This window comes from Salmo salar, chromosome ssa13 (assembly GCF_905237065.1).
Source record: "Salmo salar chromosome ssa13, Ssal_v3.1, whole genome shotgun sequence".
Classification (NCBI taxonomy): domain Eukaryota; kingdom Metazoa; phylum Chordata; class Actinopteri; order Salmoniformes; family Salmonidae; genus Salmo; species Salmo salar.
In genome coordinates, this window is record NC_059454.1 from 103,036,276 (window position 1) to 103,059,053 (window position 22,778).

A 22,778-nucleotide genomic window follows, 5' to 3' on the forward strand; every position below is an offset into this window, starting at 1 on the left:
GTATCACCAATCTGCAGTGTGTACGGTTTACCTTGGTATTTTACCTTGGTATCACCAATCTGCAGTGTGTACGGTTTACCTTGGTTTTTTACCTTGGTATTTTACCTTGGTGTCACCAATCTGCAGTGTGTACGGTTTATCTTGGTATTTTACCTTGGTATCACCAATCTGCAGTATGTACGGTTTACCTTGGTATTTTACCTTGGTGTCACCAATCTGCAGTGTGTACGGTTTATCTTGGTATTTTACCTTGGTATCACCAATCTGCAGTGTGTACGGTTTACCTTGGTATTTTACCTTGGTATTTTACCTTGGTATCACCAATCTGCAGTGTGTACGGTTTATCTTGGTATTTTACCTTGGTATCACCAATCTGCAGTGTGTACGGTTTATCTTGGTATTTTACCTTGGTCGTACACCAATCTGCAGTGTGTACGGTTTACCTTGGTATTTTACCTTGGTATCACCAATCTGCAGTGTGTACGGTTTACCTTGGTATTTTACCTTGGTATTTTACCTTGGTATCACCAATCTGCAGTGTGTACGGTTTACCTTGGTATTTTACCTTGGTATCACCAATCTGCAGTGTGTACGGTTTATCTTGGTATTTTACCTTGGTATCACCAATCTGCAGTGTGTACGGTTTATCTTGGTATTTTACCTTGGTATCACCAATCTGCAGTGTGTACGGTTTACCTTGGTATTTTACCTTGGTATTTTACCTTGGTATCACCAATCTGCAGTGTGTACGGTTTACCTTGGTATTTTACCTTGGTATTTTACCTTGGTATCACCAATCTGCAGTGTGTACGGTTTACCTTGGTATTATTGATTCTTCTTTGCTGATACAAGTATCAAACTATATGAAAAATAAAAAATACAAAAATCATAATGGAAACGTATCCAGTGGGTGTAACGAGCAAGAAGGCAGTAACTGCAGTCTAGGGTCAAAGGTAATGTCAGAGGTCAGAGTCAATATGAATTAAAAAATGACCTTATAGTAAGACAACAGATAACCACATTTTCAGTGATCTGCCAACTCATTTGGTTAGACAATTAAACTTTAAAGCCATTTTTCCCAGTTACACTCAATGAGTAGTTATTGCTCTTTTACTTGGTAGGGCAGTATAGTAAACTGTAGTATTTTTTCATGTGGGTAGTGCACTACGTTTACAGGGCTCTGGTGAATAGGATTCAGACGCAACCCACGTGTACTGTAACATGGTATGTTATTAGCCTGCTGGTCCCAGATCTGTTCAGGCTGCCAAACATGACTTAATAGGAGCTGGCTAAACAACACAAACTGATCTAGGATCAAGCTAGTGGGTTGTTATTGTCCCCAGCTGTGTATTGGGGCTGTGGCCTAGTCTGAATGTATGACTTTACCAGAGCTGTTCGAGGATACTAAATCAACACTAATATCAGTAGTCTCTCAGATGTCTCCTATGGGAATATCTTAAAGTCAGCCTGTCATTGAGTGCAGTGAATATCTGTCGTACAAGTGGCTGCGGATATGCTCTGTGTGTGATGTTGTTGGATATTTACTCCTATAGACTGCACTGATGCAGCCAGTGAACCAACGCCAGAACAGAGGAATAGATATGATAGCCAATCATCATAAATGACAATGCGAGTACATAGAAGAACCATCTAAAAACAAGTCATGAATGTTGTCTCAGTTATGATTGGAAAAGAACACAGAAAGATGAGTCAACAACAATCAACAATTGCTTCAGATAATCGACTCTAAACCAGAGCCATTTAACATGTGATTACATGTTGAAAGTGTTCTAACATAGTCTATTGGTGGTGTTTCTTTTCCCAAACTTCTTCTGTTGTATACAGTATATTATACCACAGCATTGTTGAAAACTACTTTCTGATTTGTTGGAAGAGCATTCTAGAATGGATATTAAAACCAGATTACGGGACAGTTGAAAAAGATTGGGTTTGGATTGCTGCTTTGGTAATGGATCATGTGTATGCGGTGGAATCCATAGCTTGTGGCATGTGAATGCTGGTTCTCTCGATAAGGTGCAAAAGTCATTGAAGGGTAGAGCAGTAGAAAATGAGTGTCAGCACCCCTCTTTTCAGATCCGTTGGCTGCCAAAGGCACTGGCTCTGTCAGTCTAGCTGAAAGCTTTTGGCCTTACAATATAGTATCAAGCCAATCGATTTGCCCTTGAATGGAGTCGGGGTTCTCATCATAAAAAGTGTCAAAAAAAGAAAATTGTCAGACGAGCGGCAGATTGTCGTGTCTTGAGCGACTCGGAGTCTGAAAACTGACTGGCATGTTCGACTCCATACTAAGTTGGACAAAGCCGCTCTCAAAAGAGTCTCTCTCTGACCAACATTTCTGCTACTATGCCAAAGAGAGAGAGTAATTTATTTTACACTATCATAGTATTTTTCTTTTTAGTCGTTTTTTTACTGTGACTTGGGCTTTAATAAAATTATATTTAGTGCTATATTATCATCAAACTGTAAAAGATTAATGAAATATTGATATGATCTTTATTTATTCTTGACACATACAGGTGTCTTTGGGTCCTTGAGAATCTCTAACGGTTACATAAAACCCATGTTTTATTATGAGCCATTCTGACTCTGGGTTACTTTACTTGCTATTATTATTATTATTATTACTATTTTACAGGCGAGAACACCTATAAGTGCTTGTCCTGCCCCTTCTCCTCAATGACTATCAGCCAGCTGAAGGAGCACTCTCTGAGGGACCATGGGGAGGCCCTGACCCTCCCCAGGCTTCGTGCTGGCGCTACCACCCAGGGCCCCCAGACCAGGCCCCTCAGGCTGGGCTCAGACCCCCACCAGACACCCCTGACCTCTCACCTTGACGGTAAGAGCTCCATCTGTATTACCAAGCAGACTGAGATGGGAGACTTTTATTGATCGTAGATTGTTTTTAGTTTGATATTTTATTTTAAAAAATTAACCAGGAAGGTAATTGCGATTAACATATCTTATTCAAATGAGCCCTAATTTATTCGCTGATATGCCGTTTATTTTAGGGTGTTTTCATATATAGACTGGCTTGCGAAAGTATTCACCCCCTTGGAATTTTTCCTAGTTTGTTGCCTTACAACCTGGAATTAAAATGGATTTTTGGGGGGTTTGTATCATTTGATTTACACAACATGCCTACCACTTTGAAGCCGCAAAATATTTTTTCTTGTGAAACAAACAAGAAATAACACAAAAAAACAGAAAACTTGAGCGTGCATAACTAATCATCCCCCCCAAAGTCAATACTTTGTAGAGCCACCTTTTTTTAATTACAGCTGCAAGTCTCTTGGAGTATGTCTCTATAAGCTTGGCACATCTAGCCACTGGGATTTTTGCCCATTCTTCAAGGCAAAACTGCTCCAGCTCCTTCAAGTTGGATGGGTTCCGCTGGTGTACAGCAATCTTTAAGTCATACCACAGATTCTCAATTGGATTGAGTCTGGGCTTTGACCTAGGCCATTCCAAGACATTTAAATGTTTCCCCTTAAACCACTCGAGTGTTGCTTTAGCAGTATGCTTAGGGTCGTTGTCCTGCTGGAAGGTGAACCTCCGTCCCAGTCTCAAATCTCTGAAGACTGAAAGAGGTTTCCCTCAATAATTTCCCTGTATTTAGCACCATCCTTCATTCTTTCAATTCTGACCAGTTTCCCAGTCCCTGCCAATGAAAAACATCCCCACAGCATGATGCTGCCACCACCATGATTCACTGTGGGGATGGTGTTCTCGGGTAATGAGAGGTGTTTGGTTTGCGCCAGACATAGCGTTTTCCTTGATGGCCAAAAAGCTCAATTTTAGTCTCATCTGACCAGAGTACCTTCTTCCATATGTTTGGGGAGACTCCCACATGCCTTTTGGCGAACACCAAACGTGTTTGCTTATTTTTTCCTTTAAGCAATGGCTTTTTTTCTGGTCACTCTTCTGTAAAGCCCAGCTCTGTGGAATGTATGGCTTAAAGTGGTCCGATGGACAGATACTCCAATCTCCGCTGTGGAGCTTTGCAGCTCCTTCAGGGTTATCTTTGGTCTCTTTGTTGCCTCTCTGATTAATGCCCTCCTTGCCTGGTCCATGAGTTTTGGTGGACGGCCCTCTCTTGGCAGGTTTGTTGTGGTGCCATATTCTTTCCATTTTTTATAATGTGGTGCTTCTTGGTATGTTCAAAGTTTAGGATATTTTTTTTAGAACCCAACCCTGATCAATACTTCTCCATAACTTTGTCCCTGACCTGTTTGGAAAGCTCCTGGGTCTTCATAGTGCCGCTTGTTTGGTGGTGCCCTTTGCTTAGTGGTGTTACAGACTCTTTCAGAAGAAGTGTATATATACTGAGATCATGTGACAGATCATGTGACACTTAGATTGCACACAGGTGGACTTTATTTAACTAATTATGTGACTTCTGAAGGTAATTGGTTGCACAATATCTTATTTAGGAGCTTCATAGCAAAGGGGTGAATATATATGCACCCACCACTTTTCAGTTTGACATTCTTTAGAATTTTTTTAACAAGTCATTTTTGTTCATTTCACTTCACCAATTTGGACTATTTTGTGTATGTCCATTACATGAAATCCAAATAAAAATCCATTTAAATTACAGGTTGTAATGCAACAAAATAGGAAAAGCGCCAAGGTGGTGAATACTTTTGCAAGGCACTGTACAGGAGAACTCCTCTTTTAAAATAAATGATCTCAGTCCTGTTTAAAGTGAACTCTGGGGTAAAAAAAAAAAAAAAACGGAAGAACACTCCCCTATGAATGAGGAGAGGCGAAGGTCAAGAGCCATGCATCCTCCGAAACAACGACTCTGCCAAGCCGCACTGCTTCTTAACACACTGCTCGCTTAACCCAGAAGCCAGCCGCACCAATGTGTCGAAGGAAACACCGTACAACTGTTGACCGCGTGAGCGTGTATGCGTCCGGCCCACCACAGGAGTGGCAGTATGACGGACGAATCTGGGTTTGGTGGATGCCTAGAGAACGCTACCTGCCCCAGTGTGTAGTGCCAACTGTAAAGTTTGGTGGAGGATGGCTTTTTCTTTGCAACTGCCTAGAATACAGACACTGGACAGAGGAACTCTGCCTAGAAGGCCAGCATCCCGGAGTCACCTCTTCACTGTTGACGTTGAGATTGATGTTTTGCGGGTACTATTTAATGAAGCTGCCATTTGAGGACTTGTGAGGCATCTGTTTCTCAAACTAGACACTAATGTACTTGTCTTCTTGCTCAGTTGTGCACCGGGGCCTCCCACTCCTCTTTCTATTCTGGTTAGAGCGCGATTGCACTGTTCTGTGAAGGGAGTAGTACACAGCGTTGTACAAGATCTTCAGTTTCTTGGCAATTTCTCGCAAGGAATAGCCTTCATTTCTCAGAACAGGAATAGACTGACAAGTTTCAGAAATAAGTTATTTGTTTCTGGCCATTTTGAGCCTGTAATCGAATGGAACGAACAGCTTATGAAGCTCTCTTAGCCTATACTGTAGATCACATATTGAAAACAAATAATCTGAACATTGTGTCAGTACAAAACTCTACACATATTTTGGAATTTCTTTGCATCCTTGACAATCTCTAATCAATATCCAAAAAGAGCATACGTTTCTTTTGTGCCACTAATGTGAGGGGTTATGTCCGGGGAAACGGTGTTGCAGTAGTCTAGTGCGTGGTTCTGGAATAATGACAGGAGAACCTGGCCAGCTTTGTGTTCACATTGCTCACAAAAAAAGGGAACAGGACTGTGGAATTCAAGCTAGCCGAACTCAGACCACCTCTCGAGATGGTCTCAGTTTGGTTCACTTCGGGGGCTCTTTTGAGGGGTCTGAGTTCTGTAGGAATGTTCACACTGCACAAAAAATTAAGCGAACCGCACTGAATTCACAAACATTGTCTGAAAAGGACCAAGTGTGAAAACACCCTTTACAAAAGGCCCCAAGTAGTAGTATTAATAGGTTTCATTGGTTTATTGCAATCATGGACTGAATTGTACACAAATGTACAACACAGTTAACATCAAATAGTAAAATCCTAAACAAACACAATATACACTGCCCCAAAAAATAAAGGGAACACTAAAATAACACATCCTAGATCTGAATGAATGAAATAATCTTATTAAATACTTTTTTCTTTACATAGTTGAATGTGCTGACAACAAAATCACACAAAAATAATCAATGGAAATCCAATTTATCAACCCATGGAGGTCTGGATTTGGAGTCACACTCAAAATTAAAGTGGAAAACCACACTACAGGCTGATCCAACTTTGATGTAATGTCCTTAAAACAAGTCAAAATGAGTCTCAGTAGTGTGTGTGGCCTCCACGTGCCTGTATGACCTCCCTACAATGCCTGGGCATGCTCCTGATGAGGTGGCGGATGGTCTCCTGAGGGATCTCCTCCCAGACCTGGACTAAAGCATCCGCCAACTCCTGGACAGTCTGTGGTGCAACGTGGTGTTGGTGGATGGAGCAAGACATGATGTCCCAGATGTGCTCAATTGGATTCAGGTCTGGGGAACGGGCGGGCCAGTCCATAGCATCAATGCCTTCCTCTTGCAGGAACTGCTGACACACTCCAGCCACATGAGTTCTAGCATTGTCTTGCATTAGGAGGAACCCAGGGCCAACCGCACCAGCATATGGTCTCACAAGGGGTCTGAGGATCTCATCTCTGTACCTAATGGCAGTCAGGCTACCTCTGGCAAGCACATGGAGGGCTGTGCGGCCCCCCAAAGAAATGCCACCCCACACCATGACTGACCCACCGCCAAACCGGTCATGCTGGAGGATGTTGCAGGCAGCAGAACGTTCTCCACGGCGTCTCCAGACTCTGTCACGTTTGTCAGGTGCTCAGTGTGAACCTGCTTTCATCTGTGAAGTGCACAGGGCGCCAGTGGCAAATTTGCCAATCTTGGTGTTCTCTGGCAAATGCCAAACGTCCTGCACGGTGTTGGGCTGTAAGCACAACCCCCACCTGTGGACGTCGGGCCCTCATACCACCCTCATGGAGTCTGTTTCTGACCGTTTGAGGAGACACATGCACATTTCTGGCCTGCTGGAGGTCATTTTGCAGGGCTCTGGCAGTGCTCCTTCTGCTCCTCCTTGCACAAAGGCGGCGGTAGCGGTCCTGCTGCTGGGTTGTTGCCCTCCTACGGCCTCCTCCACGTCTCCTGATGTACTGGCCTGTCTCCTGGTAGCGCCTCCATGCTCTGGATACTACGCTGACAGACACAGCAAACCTTGCCACAGCTCGCATTGATGTGCCATCCTGGATGAGCTGCACTACCTGAGCCACTTGTGTGGGTTGTAGACTCCGTCTCATGCTACCACTAGAGTGAAAGCACCGCCAGCATTCAAAAGTGACCAAAACATCAGCCAGGAAGCATAGGAACTGAGAAGTGGTCTGTGGTCACCACCTGCAGAACCACTCCTTTATTGGGGGTGTCTTGCTAATGACCTATAATTTCCACCTGTTGTCTATTCCATTTGCACAACAGCATGTGAAATGTATTGTCAATCAGTGTTGCTTCGTAAGTGGACAGTTTGATTTCACAAAAGTGTGATTGACTTGGAGTTACATTTTGTTGTTTAAGTGTTCCCTTTATTTTTTTGAGCAGTGTATACAGAACAATAATACTACAAAGACAATATTTGGGGTTGGGTACTGTTGACACAAATACACATTTTCAATTACAACCAGTACAAGCCTCATTCATTTCAAGGCTGGAGAGCATCAGAACTCAGCAGGGCAGCCCTTCTCACCGCTAGGGGAAACACTGGGATAGGAGCTAACATATGGTCTCCCTCTGAAATCCCAGGATTCACATTGTTAGACCTGATCAAACAGAATCCACCTTTCTTTTTGTGCCCATGACTGGTTCCAGAAGGTGTTAAACTAGCTTGTCAGGTGCCTGGCCCTCCAACCAACCGCCCCGCTCTGTTCTAGAATGTTCTTGGCAGGTGTCATCTAGCTGCGGGCACAATGGAATTTTCCCTCTAGGTGGAAGTGGAACACCGAGAGCAGAGAAGCACTGTGGAATGCAACTGCCATGTCACCGTAGGCTACAGCAGACCATTGAGGGGGAACGGAGCAGAACCTTAGCAGTTCTAAACGTTACAACTAGTAGATTTTTACAACTAGTGTTTGTGCTGTCTTGTAGTTAGGTTCAGGGTTTTCCTATGAAAGTTATTGACTGTTGAATATCTGTGGTCGTCATGATACTAGTGTAAAAATATTTCACTTGGCTGATCTCCTAAAGTCCCCAAGGAGTCTACTGCTTCCTTCCTGCTTCACAGTGGTTCAGCACGGTTCAACAGCTCTTGGGCAGAACTATTGGCTTCTGTTACTACCATTTAAGAAGACAGATTACTACTTTCTCAAAGGATTTGACTGTACCTGCCATCTCATCTACATATTCACTGGCTTCGTCTTGCTACTGTGCTGAATGAGGCATTTTTCACATGCAGACATCCACCGTGGTTGTGGTGGCAATCACATGCACAGTTCTGGGATGTTACAGTACACACTAAAACAAATGGTTCTGTATAGTGCCAAATAAGGGTTATTTGGCTTGTTACCACAGAGGATCCCTTTTTGGTGCTATATAGAACCTTTTTTGAAGATTCTGTAAAGAAACATGCTCATGAGGTTCTAAATGGAACCCTTTCCTAAGGTTCTATAAAGAACTATTATTAAAAAGTTCTATATACAGTGGCAAGAAAAAGTATGTGAACCCTTTGGAATTATCTGGATTTCTGCATAAATTGGTCATAAAATTAGATCTGATATTCATCAAAGTCACAACAACAGACAAACACAGTCTGCTTAAACTAATAACACACAAATTATTGTATTTTTCTTGTCAATATTGAATACATCATTTAAACATTCACAGTGTAGGTTGGAAATAGTATGTGAACCCCTAGGCTAATGACTTCTCCAAAACGTAATTGGAGTCAGGAGTCAGCTAACCTGGAGTATAATCATTGAGATGAGATTGGGGATGTTGGTTAGAGCTGCCCTGCCCTATAAAAAACACTCATTTGAGTTTGCTATTCACAAGAAGCATTGCCTGATGTGAACCATGCCCCGAACAAAAGAGATCTCAGAAGACCCAATTGTTGACTTGCATAAAGCTGGATAGGGTTACAAAAGTATCTCTAAAAGCCTTGATGTTCATCAGTCCACGATAAGACAAATTGTCTATAAATGGAGAAAGTTCAGCACTGTTGCTACACTCCCTAGGAGTGGCCGTCCTGCAAAGATGACTGCAAGAGCAGTCCTAGAATCCTAGAGTGTCAGCTAAAGACTTACAGAACTCTCTAGACCATGCTAACATCTCTGTTGACGAGTCTACGATCCGTAAAACACTAAACAAGAATGGTGTTCACGTCAGAAGTTCACAAAAGAGCATTGGATGTTCCACAGCGCTACTGGCAAAATATTCTGTGGACAGATGAAACTACAGTTGAGTTGTTTGGAAGGAACACACAACACTATGTTTGGAGAAAAAAAGGCACAGCACAACAACATCAAAACCTCATCCCAACTGTAAAGTATGGTGGAGGGAGCGTCATGGTTTGGAGCTGCTTTGCTGCCTCAGGGCCTGGACAGCTTGCTATCATCGACGGAAAAATGAATTCCCAAGTTTATCAACACATTTTGCAGGAGAATTTAAGGCTATCTGTCCACCAATCTAAAGCTCAACAGATGTTGGGTGATGCAACAGGACAACGACCCAAAACACAGAAGTAAATCAACAACAGAATGGCTTCAACAGAAGAAAATACGCCTTCTGGAGTGGCCCAGTCAGAGTCCTGACCTCAACCCAATTGAGATGCTGTGGCATGACCTTGAGAGTGGTTCACACCAGACATCCCAAGAATATTGCTGAACTGAAATAGTTTTGTAAAGAGGAATGGTCCAAAATTCCTCCTGACCGTTGTGCAGGTCTGATCCTCAACTACAGAAAACGTTTGGTTGAGGTTATTGCTGCCAAAGGAGGGTCAACCAGTTATTAAATCCAAGGGTTCACACCCTGCACTGTGAATGTTTACACTGTGTGTTCAATAAAGACATGAAAACGTATTATTGTTTGTGTGTTATTAGTTTAGGCAGACTGTGTTTGTCTATTGTTGTGACTTAGATGAAGATCAGATCAAATTGTATGACCAGTTGATGCAGAAGTCCAGGTAATTCCAAAGGGTTCACATACTTTTTCTTGCCACTATAGCACCTATATAGAACACAGAACACTTTTTAATAGTTATTTACAGAACCTTTATGGAGAGTTCCTCAATCTCAAAGGTTCTTTATTGATCATTTTGAAGAATCATACAGGGTTTTTTATTCTGGTTAGCCATATTGTTAAAATGTCATGGGTGTCATTATTGTGTTAATTGACAAGTTGAATCAGCTGTACTAGCTCTGTAACAGCTGGGGGTCGCTGAGGAGAGAATTGAGAACCACTGATTTAGTCAACAGTTCTCAATTGACACAAGGCCTTACTTGATTCTTTCACAAAACACGGTTACTGGCACCTGTCATGTATAACATGTTATGGCATAACGCAACAGATTAGATACACTGGAATGACACTCTCACTCATGGTTGCACAAAAAGAGCTGTGCGTAAACCATGCACCAAAATATTATATTGAGCCACTTTCCCTGCATTTTAATTAGCACTAAAAGAGCAAAGAACCCTTTTGTGAACTGTAAGGAACCATTGAAGGGCGCAAAGTGTTCTTTGAGTCATTATGGTTCCACATAGAACCATCACTCTTCCCAAAGAACCCTTGAGGAACCCATTCTTAGTGTGTAGAGCCGTGGTGGGTTTGATTTCCATTCCGGGTTCCTTTGGCATTCTAGAGGTAAAACCCAACACATTCCAGATCCATTCAGATTCTGAAGCAATGTTTACTTTTATAGCTCTTTGGGTGAATCCTTACAGCCTGTTTGAGTTCCTGACAGGCTGTTTTCTCTGTTAATAACTAGTCGATGATTACTACAGTATAAAAAAGGAAGTTACTGTAAGGCAGTATTTCTTCATGATTTTTATCCATGTGATCCTGTGTGGCTTAGTTTGCATTAGCGTTAAACTAGCAATGCCAAGATTGTGGGTTCAATTCCCGGAGGGATCACACACAAATAAAATCACTAATTGTACTGTAACTGTGCTGTGAGTCATTTTGGATAAAAGTGTCTGCTGAATGGTAGTGTATTATACGATATACACACTCAGCCCCCACTGTGTCTTCCTGCACTCTAGACGCTGGGTACCTGCATGAGACGGCGGACGTACGGCAGCAGCTCAGTCACTATCAGCTAGCGTCTCGTAGTCATGTGACCTCTCCCACCGCCCCGGGCCAGGGCGCGACCTCCGACACGCGTCCGGATGGCATCCTGACCTGTGAGTTCTGTGAGTTCAGTTCGGGGTACATGCAGAGCCTGCGCCGCCACTACAGAGACAGACACGGAGGGAAGAAGCTGTTCAAGTGCAAGGACTGCTCCTTCTTCACCTGCTCCAAGTAAGCAAATGAATGATACTGTGACAACAAATTTGTCTTTCCTCCTCACGTCCTCTTTACTCCTTAAACCGCATTGGAGGAGAGCATCCAAGGTCCCTTGCCTCGGAACCCTCTCAAATACATGTTGACAAAATGGAGAGGAGAGTGGACATGAGGAATCAAGGAAAGACAAATTGTCTTATTTTTCTTCTTTTGGGGGGAGTTTTATGATGGTTGCTTGGCAACTGATTGTGCTGGTTGTTTTCTTCTGTCCGTTGGGCCTCACTGCATCTGTTCGGTTCCTGTCAGGTCAGCATTCACCATGCATGTGGAAGCAGGACACACTGTGGTTCTTGAGGAGGGTCACAAAGACCTGCGCTGTCCACTCTGTCTCTACCACACCAAATACAAGAGCAGTATGATCGACCACATCGTCCTGCACAGGGGTAAGCCATAGTTTATCTGCTCAAATATTAATAAGACAATTCAGGGGGAAATAGCTCTTAGTGCCAGGTGTTATGATCTTATTGAGCTTAAAGTCACAGCTGTACTAGTCTCGGAGTCCCGGGACATTACACTGTATTGTCGCAAAACCAAAGTGATTAGCTACACTTACTAAGATACAGGACGGCTCATAATAATGGCTGGAATGGAGCAAATGGAATGGCATCAAACACATGGAAACTATGTGGTTAATGTATTTGATAGCATTCCACTGATTCCGCCCCAGTCATTACCAGGAGCCCATCCTCTCCAGGTCCCACCATCCTCCTGTGCTAAGATATGACTTCACAGTTGTAAGTGTTATGATGTTTACACAGTAGTCATTATCTCTTTCTTTCTCTCTCCCCCCTCTCCCTCACCCCCACAGAGGAGCGCGTGGTACCCCTGGAGGTGTCCCGCTCCAAGCTGTCTCGCCACCTGGCGGGTGTGGTGTTTCGCTGCCACAAGTGCACCTTCACCTGCTCCAGCGACCAGAGCCTGCAGCTGCACATCACCAAGCATAACGAGATGAAACCCTATCAGTGCCAGCTGTGTTACTACGACAGCAGGCAGCGCTACCAGCTGGAGGAACACCTCCGAGACCAGCACAAGGTAAGTCAGACTCAGAACTACAACTCCCATCATGCAGCCTGTCTGGCTGGCACATATGCAAGGGACTTCATCCTGTCAATATGGGAAGTGTGTTGATATTATACTATAGTATTGTTTTCACTCTGTAGCACACACCCCTCCACGATGTGGTCTGAACTTCAACTCTCAGCATGCCCTGCCTCGACACATGCTCTTCCTGTTTATCTTTTTTAAACTTTGGGGTAGCCTACGCATCAATCTTTAAAAAATCCAAAATTAACTACTTACTTTTTAAAATAGGCAGTTCTCTAAGGATGTTATCCTGAGAAAATCACAAGATCGTGCCATCGTATACAAGATCGTGCTTGTATACAATTCTGTTTTGGCATCAAGAGGTCTCAGTGCATTTTATATCAGTGACTAATAAGTTCTGAGTTATTTCAGTACTTTATCATAGAATTTATTATACCTCCATCACATAAAATGTGCTTATCGGTAAAAAGGATCTGAAGTTACACAAAGTAAACCAAGCAAGATGATTCACATCCCACACATATACATCCTGCTATCTATTCTGAGTGCATATCACAAAGAATAGGTTTCATTTCCCATAGTCCCTAAATGGAGATAATGCATGAGATGCTGAACGAGTGCAGGTGGCCTTTCATGAGTTTGAAGGGACATTGAAAGGGCTCAGAGCGACGCTAGCTGTTTTTCAAGGAAAGACTAAGAAGCTTCTGTTCCGTCAACTCATTGTTTAAAAGCCAATTATATCATTATTTTCTGACATGATACCTATCAATCATGGTTTGTAGTGCTCGTCAATTATAGAAATTGTGCTTCATGTTGAATCATGGTGTTATACAGTATCGTTAAACATGAATAGATGCAACAACAAAAAACGTCACATTTAATTGTAATAAAGTCAATCCAATAAGCTGAATTCCTCCCAGAGGGGACATTTTTCTGGGTTTTACGAGGAGACAAGTAAACAACAACTTGACAGCAGTAAGAACATACTGATGATACCTCTGTCTTTCTCTTGTTGATCAGGTGATCCGTAACTTTGAGTCGATGGGGCGGGTCAATCTGGATCAGCTGGATGCTTTAAAGGAGATTCGTGGTAGCGCCGAGGAGGAAGAGGAGAGAGAGGAGGATGGAACGGTCATGGAAGAAGAGATGATAGAGGAGAGTAGAGATGAAGAGCTAGAGGAGGAAGAGGAAGGGGGAGTGGCAGAAAAGCCTTTTCCTAAAGGTAAACAAGAATCTTTGAGCTGTGTTCATCAGGCACCAAAACAGAAGAAAACTGACTGAATCAGGGAGGGACTGTTTCAAAACGTTTTGTTACATGTGCCCTAATGAACACAACCCTGTTACTGGCCCTGTCACTGATCAGTAATGTGATTTGACTGGGGGCATGTTATATCTGTCTTTGCTGTATGTCTGATATTAACCCCTCATCGTGCTGATCGCTGTCTGTCTCCCAGATGTCCCTGTGGTTTCCCCTAGCAGCAGCAGTGTGTCTGCCTCCGCTGAGAAGCGTTTCCCCTGTGAGTTCTGTGGTCGTTGCTTCACCAACAACATAGAGTGGGAACGCCACGTCCTCCGACACGGAATGTGAGTCCATAGAGATACATGATAATATCTTATATTAGTATTTAGTTCTGTGCCCCCCTCCCCCCCAGCTAAGCATTTACCGACAGCAACGTCTTTTTTTGGTGCAGTCTGGCCTGGCCTTGATTTTAATGTCCAAGGATGTAGATTTTTAGTCCGGACCAGACCAAATCTGAACCAATCATAGGCGTCTATGTTTGATTCAGAGCTGGTCCGGTCTGGCCTTTATTTGGCCCAAACGTAGACGTCTATAATTGGTTCAGATTTGGTCCTGACCAAAAAAGCAATCATAGACATCTATGTTTCATAAGTTTGGAGAGTACAGTACAATATAGTAGAGTAAAGCACAGCAGAGTACAGTACAATACAGCAGAGTACAGTACAATATAGTACAGTACACAGTAGAGTACAGTACACAGTACAGTAGAGCACAGCAGAGTACAATATAGTACAGTACACAGTAGAGTAGAGTACAGTACACAGTACAGTAGAGCACAGCAGAGTACAGTACAATATAGTACAGTACACAGTACAGTAGAGTACAGCAGAGTAGAGTACAATACATTGCAGTACACAGTACAGTAGAGCACAGCAGAGTACAGTACAATATAGTACAGTAGAGCACAGCAGAGTACATTACACAGTACAGTAGAGTACAGCAGAGTAGAGTACAGTACATTACATTACAGTACAGTACACAGTACAGTAGAGTACAGTACACAGTACAGTAGAGCACAGCAGAGTACATTACACAGTGTTCGCTTCTCTGGCACCCCAATGGTGGAACAAGCTCCCTCACGACGCCAGGACAGCGGAGTCAATCACCACCTTCCGGAGACACCTGAAACCCCACCTCTTTAAGGAATACCTAGGATAGGATAAAGTAATCCTTCTAACCCCCCCCTTAAAAGATTTAGATGCACTATTGTAAAGTGGTTGTTCCACTGGATATCATAAGGTGAATGCACCATTTTGTAAGTCGCTCTGGATAAGAGCGTCTGCTAAATGACTTAAATGTAAATGTAAATGTAGTACAGTATAGCACAGCAGAGTACAGTACAGTACAGTGTACAGTAGAGCACAGCAGAGTACAGTACAGCAGCGTACAGTACAATATAGTACAGTATAGTACAGTAGAGTACAGCAGAGTAGAGTACAATAGAGTGCAGTACACAGTACAGTAGAGCACAGCAGAGTCCAGTACAGTTCACAGTACAGTAAAGCACAGTGGCGTACAATACAGTAAAGCACAGTAGAGTACAGTACAATACAGTACAGTACACAGTACAGTAGAGCACAGCAGAGTATAGTACAACACAGTACAGTACACAGTAGAGCACAGCAGAGTAGAGTACAATACAGTACAGTAGAGCACAGCAGAGTACAATACAGTACAGTATGGCACAGCTTAGTACAGTACTTTTTTTTCTTTCTTGATTTTTCACCTTTATTAAACCAGGTAGGCTAGTTGAGAACAAGTTCTCATTTACAACTGTGACCTGGCCAAGATAAAGCATAGCAATTCGACACATACAACAACACAGAGTTACACATGGAGTAAAACAAACATACAGTCAATAATACAGTAGAACAAAAGAAAACAAAAAGTCTATATACAGTGAGTGCAAATGACGTAAGGCAATAAATAGGCCATGGTGGCGAAGTAATTACAATATAGCAATTAAACACTGGAATGGAAGATGTGCAGAAGATGAATGTGCAAGTAGAGATACAGGGGTGCAAAGGAGCAAGATAAATAAATATATACAGTGTGGGGATGAGGTAGATAGATGGGCTGTTTACAGATGGGCTATGTACAGGTGCGGTGATCTGTGAGCTGCTCTGACAGCTGGTGCTTAAAGCTAGTGAGGGAGATGGGAATCTCCAGCTTCAGTGATTTTTGCAGTTCGTTCCAGTCATTGGGCAGCAGAGAACTGGAAGGAAAGACGACCAAAGGAGGAATTGGCTTTGGGGGTGACCAGTGAGATATACCTGCTGGAGCGCGTGCTACGAGTGGGTGCTGCTATGGTGACCAGTGAGCTGAGATAAGGCGGAGCTTTACCTAGCATTAGGTACACAGTACAGTAAAGAAAAATATAGTGCAGTACACAGTACAGTAGAGCACAGCAGAGTACAGTACACAGTACAGTAGAGCACAGCAGAGTACAGTATACAGTACAGTAGAGCACAGCAGAGTACAGTACACAGTACAGTAGAGCACAGCACACAGTACAGTACACAGTACAGTAGAGCACAGCAGAGTACAGTACATTACAGTACAGTACACAGTACAGTAGAGCACAGCAGAGTAGAGCACAGCAGAGTACAGTACATTACAGTACACAGTACAGTAGAGCACAGCAGAGTACAGTACAATACAGTACACAGTACAGTAGAGCACAGCAGAGTACAGTACATTACAGTGCAGTACACAGTACAGTAGAGCACAGCAGCGTAAAGTACAGTACAGTATGGCACAGCTTAGTACAGTACACAGTACAGTATAGAAAAGTATAGTACAATACAGTACACAGTACAGTACAGAAAAGTATAGTATAGTACAGTACAATAGAGTGAAGGGGAGAGTGGGGTAGGTTGAGCCATTTTTTACATTCAGCATCACTTCATCAAGGGAAATATAGTATTCTTTCTAATAAAGATATCTACACATATTTCAGGATGTTGTAAACATTACTGTTTTGAGAACATAGTTTGTAAAAAAAAAAAGGGGTATGGGTTAAGTTGAGTCGCAGGACAGGGTAAGTTAAGGCGCCTACTCATTTATGTACTGAATGAAATATTACCACTACCTTGTTAATCTTACATCTAGACGTTCCGCTAGCGGAACACCTGCTCCAATATCCAATGATAGGCGTGGCGCGAAATACAAATTCCTCAAAAATCCAAAAACTTAAATTTTTCAAACATATGACTATTTTACACCATTTTAAAGACAAGACTCTCCTTTATCTAACCACACTGTCCGATTTCAAAAAGGCTTTACAGCGAAAGCAAAACATTAGATTATGTCAGCAGAGTACCCAGCCAGAAATAATCAGACACCCATTTTTCAAGCTAGCATATAATGTCACAAAAAACAAAACCACAGCTAAATGCAGCACTAACCTTTGATGATCTTCATCAGATGACACGCCTAGGACATTATGTTATTATAGATTATATAGAATTATAGATACAGAACTCCTCTACATGCATGTTTTGTTCAATCAAGTTCATATTTATATCAAAAAACAGCTTTTTACATTAGCATGTGACGTTCAGAACTAGCATTCCCACCGAACACTTCCGGTGAATTTACTAAATTACTCACGATAAACGTTCACAAAAAACATAACAATTATTTTAAGAATTATAGATACAGAACTCCTTTATGCAATCGAGGTGTCCGATTTTAAAATAGCTTTTCGGTGAAAGCACATTTTGCAATATTCTGAGTAGATAGCACGCCATCACAGGCTAGCTATTTTGACACCCACCAAGTTTGACCCTCACCAAACTCAGATTTACTATAAGAAAAATGTGATTACCTTTACTGTTCTTCGTCAGAATGCACTCCCAGGGCTTCTACTTCAATAACAAATGTTGGTTTGGTTCAAAATAATCCATAGTTATATCCAAATAGCGGCGTTTTGTTCGTGCGTTCAAGACACTATCCAAGGGTGACGAAGGGTTACGCGCCCGACGCGTTTCGTGACAAAAAATGTCTAAATATTACATTAGCGTACTTCGAAGCATGTCAACCGCTGTTTAAAATCAATTTTTATGCTATTTTTCTCGTAAAAAAGCGATAATATTCCGACCGGGAGTCGTTGTTTTTGTTCAAAGACGAAAGAATAAAAACATGGGGTCGCCTCGTGCACGCGCCTCAGGTCTCTGTTCTCTGATCGACCACTATCAAAATGCGCTAATGTTTTTCAGCCAGGGCCTGCAAAGCCACCATTCAGCTTTTTGCCGCCTTCTGAGAGCCTATGGGAGCCGTAGGAAGTGTCACGTAACAGCAGAGATCCCCTGTTTTGGATAGAGATGATCAAGAAGGCCAAGAAATGGTCATACAGGGTACTTCCTGTACAGAATCTTCTCAGGTTTTGGCCTGCCAAATGAGTTCTGTTATACTCACAGACACCATTCAAACAGTTTTAGAAAGTTGGGAGTGTGTTCTATCCAAAGCTAATAATGATATGCATATTCTAGTTTCTGGGCAGGAGTAATAATCAGATTAAATCGGGTACGTTTTTTATCCGGCCGTGAAAATACTGCCCCCTATCCATAACAGGTTAAAACAATGTCTATATTTTTTCCCAAACACAATTCAACACAATCACTTTTCTGGTGTTTTAATCATTTTAAGCATCTTTGAACAAATAACAAACACTTGTACTTGTACTTACACTTGTACTTTTGTAAACACAACATTGGCCAATATATCCCAGTGATAATGCCTTGCATTACGCTTGGGAAGAAAACACTTGAATTTGCTCAACTTGCCATTGGCTCAACCATTTGGCTCAACTTACCCCATGGCCATTGGCTCAACTTACCCCATGGCCATTGGCTCAACTTACCCCAAGGCAAATATTTTGACTATTAGCCCACACAGGTACAATGAAGCACTTTCATGCCAGTTTTATGACCTTATATTGAAGCTTATAGAGATCCCAACTGATGTATAGAACAATCTTTACATTATCTAATTTGGTTTAGATACAAGCATCATAAAACCTTTTTTTCTTTTACGCAACTTGCTTACCACTTTTTCCATGTGGTTTCTTCCTTCACAGACTAAATGAAAGGATGACCTTATTCATTTTATGTATGGTTTCCTAGAAACAAGGGTTACTCAACTTACCCCTTTGGTTCAGCTTACCCCACCCTCTCTACTGTATTGTACCCTACTTTACTCTTAATGTACTCTACTCTATCGAATTAAACTCTACTGTACTGTACTCTTCTGAATTAAAGTTTACTGTACTGTACCATACTGTACTGTGCTCTACTGTGCTAAACTGTGCTGTACTGTACAGCGATGTTCAAATTGATGAAACATAGCATAGACGTCTATGATTTGTTCAGATTTGGATCTGGTCCATACCGACCAAATATGTACTTGTTTGGGGCGGGGCGGGGAATAATACCCGGCATGCTTTGCAAGTGTTTGTTTTTACATTTACATTTTGGTCATTCAGCAGACGCTCTTATCCAGAGCGACTTACAGTCAGTGCATTCAACTTAAGTAGATAAACCACAAAATATCACAGTCATAGCAAGAATAGCACATTTTAAAGCTTTTGAAAAAGCTCACATAAATAAGTCCATGTGACAGAATAAATATTCTGTTGCAATCTTGAGTTCCTTTTTCATATAATAAAGAGGCTTGAAAAATGTTGTGATATAATGCATATTTCATTGAGAATGTACACTACCGTTCAAACGTTTGGGGTCACTTAGAAATGTCCTTGTTTTTGAAAGAAAAGCAAAAATCCCGGCGTTGCCTCTTCACTCTTGACTTTGAGACTGGTGTTTTGCGGGTAATATTTAATGAAGCTGCCTGTTTCTCAAACTAGACACTAACGTACTTGTCCTCTTGCTCAGTTGTGCACCGGGACCTCCCAATCCTCTTTCTATTCTGGTTAGAGACAGTTTGTGCTGTTCTGTGAAGGGAGTAGTACACAGCGTTGTACGAGATCTTCAGTTTCTTGGCAATTTTTCACATGGAATAGCCTTAATTTCTCAGAACAAGAATAGACTGATGAGTTTCAGAAGAAAGTTCTTTGTTTCTGGCCATTTTGAGCTTGCTGATGCTCCAGATACTCAACTAGTCTAAAGAAGGTTTGTTTTATTGCTTCTTTAAACAGAACAACAGTTTTCAGCTGTGCTAACATAATTGCAAAAGGGTTTTCTAATGATCAATTAGCCTTTTAAAAATGATAAACTTGGATTACCATTGGAACACAGGAGTGATGGTTGCTTATAATGGGCTCTGTACGCCTATGTATATATTCCATTACAAATCAGCCGTTTACAGCTACAATAGTCATTTACAACATTAACAATGTCTACACTGTATTTCAGATCAATTTGATGTTAATTTCATGGACAAAAAAGGTGCTTTTCTTTCAAAAACAAGGACATTTCTAAGTGACCCCAAATGTTTGAACGGTAGTGTATATGCATATGAAAGTTGGCCATAGAATCAATGACTGAAAAAATAAGTATTCAACATCTGTTATTAACATATTTTCAATGTCTGTAATTGAAGTCTTTTCAATGCCCTGTAGAATATGTATTTTCACCTTTCATTCCGCACCTGAAATGCACCCAATTTCAATGCCCTGTTGAATATGTATTTTCAACGTCCGGAAAATACATATTTTCAACTTTGATTCAGCAACTAGATGTCTAAAAGACATATTTTCAACGTAATTGTGTTTACTGGGATCTTGCATCCCTCTCTTCTCCTTTCCCTGTCCCATCTCTCTCTCCATTCCTACTTCTTTCCCTCCCTCTCAGCCTCTTCCTTCGGCATGTTTTCCCCCAGTATGTTCCTATGGTGATGGACACTGACCTTTCACCCTCTCATCCCCATGCAGGACTGTTACCAACAGCAGAACAACAGACACTAGCACCACTCCAGCAATAGACACCTCAGCTCAGCTGCTTATTGGCTCGTTGGATGACGTGACAATGACCGATAGAGGGATGGACCTATCCAGCAACGGCATGGAGGTGGAGAGAGGATATGCCTCTGACCTATCACAGAGTAGTAAAAATCAGAATGAGGAAGACAAAGAAATACTTGAGACCAAAAATGACCTATAGGAAGAGATGGAAGAGAAGAGAACTGTGGCCTAACATTGTAGTCACTGTGCTAGAGACCATAACATTAGGTTGTATGGATATTGATGTTGGGTTGGGTATCAAAAATAGGCTGCAAAAAAAAAAAGATGTAAACATAAAAAACAAAGTCAAAGGAATTGTCACCTTTTGGAGCATTGTTAGCTTTTAAGTGTAACATATTGGAAACAATAGGTTGTGTTCAATGATTTATATATACACTAGATGACTGACAGGGAGCGCTGTTTTGAAGCCGCCGTACCTCCATCTTGGAACTCCCCCACCGTTGAAAAAAAATATTTTGGAAGCTATAGAAATGCATTTATAAAGTCTACATTTGTTTTTGCCACGTTTATTCTATACTGAACAAAAATATAAATGCAACATGCAACAATTTCAACGATTGTACTGAGTTACACTTCATATAAGGAAATCAGTCATTTTAAATAAATAAATTAGGCCCCACTTGCGAGCCAGGCCCAGCCAATCAGAATTAGTTTTTCACAACAAAAGGTCTTTATTACAGACAGAAATACTCCTCAGCTTCATTAGCTGTCCAGTTGGCTGGTCTCAGATGCTCCCGCAGGTAAAGAAGCCGGATGTGGAGGTCCTGGGCTGGCGTGGTTACACGTGGTCTGCGGTTGTGAGACTGGTTGGACGTACTGCCAAATTCTATAAAATAACCTTGTAGGCGTCTTATGGTAGAGAAATGAACATAACATTCTCTGGCAACAGCTCTGGTGGACATTCCTGCAGTCAGCATGCCAATTGCAGGCTCCCTCAAAACTTGAGACACCTGTGGCATTGTGTTGTGTGACAACACTGCACATTTTAGAGTGGCCTTTTATTGTCCCCAGTACAAGGTGCACCTGTGTAATGATCATGCTGTTTAATCAGCTTCTTGATATGCCACACCTGTCAAGTGGATGGTTTATCTTGGCAAAGGAGAAATGCTCACTAACGGATGTAAAAAAAAATCTGAGAAAAAGAAGCTTTTGTGCATTTGGAACATATCATTTATATCAGTTCATGAAACATGGGACCAACACTTTACATGTTGCATTTATGTTTTTGTTCAGTATATTACAGACATGTTAATGCATATTTTTGTTATTATATTATGTGAGCTAAACATAAAAATAAACATTGAAAAAATATACATAGCATCAGCAATCCAGGGTTTATATACATCACCGTTTGTGTTACATCCCAAAAAATGTAAATGGCTGAACTTTAAAATTAGTCACTGGTCCCATAGAATAGATGTTAATATATTGGTAACCAATAGTGAATGGTACTGTAAAGTATACATTCAGGTCAAATCGTCAGTTTCCACAGCTTAAGTCCTAGTTCACGTCTAGTGAACTAAGATATTTATTTTGTTTAAAGAAAGAGTGGGTGACATTTCCCCAAAACATGTTTGAAATTGGAGAATTACATTTTTAAGCCTATACAGTGCCTTCAGAAAGTATTTATACCCTTTGATTTATTCCACATTTGGTTGTGTTACATCCTGAATTCAAAATGTATTAATTATATATTTTTTCTCATCCATCTACACACAATACCCAATAATGAGAAAGTGAAAACATGTTTTTAGATTTTTTTTTGTTGCACATTTATTGAAAATTAAATACAGAAATATCTCATTTCCGTAAGTATTTACACCCCTGAGTCAATTTGTTGTAGATGCAAGCACCTTTGGCAGCGAG

The 22,778-nt window shown here is 41.6% G+C and overlaps 1 protein-coding gene across 1 annotated transcript in view; it reads left to right on the forward strand.

The window, feature by feature from the left end:
- The window catches only part of LOC106568460 (zinc finger protein 462-like), a 76,035-nt gene extending 54,839 nt beyond the window's left edge, over positions 1 to 21,196 (forward strand). The window contains 7 exon segments of the mRNA XM_014138829.2: positions 2,657 to 2,857; positions 11,289 to 11,547; positions 11,836 to 11,972; positions 12,398 to 12,621; positions 13,654 to 13,855; positions 14,088 to 14,217; positions 20,823 to 21,196. Coding sequence (XP_013994304.2) covers positions 2,657 to 2,857; positions 11,289 to 11,547; positions 11,836 to 11,972; positions 12,398 to 12,621; positions 13,654 to 13,855; positions 14,088 to 14,217; positions 20,823 to 21,051 — 1,382 coding nt within the window. The 3' untranslated portion in view covers positions 21,052 to 21,196.
- Positions 21,197 to 22,778: the final 1,582 nt, after the last annotated feature.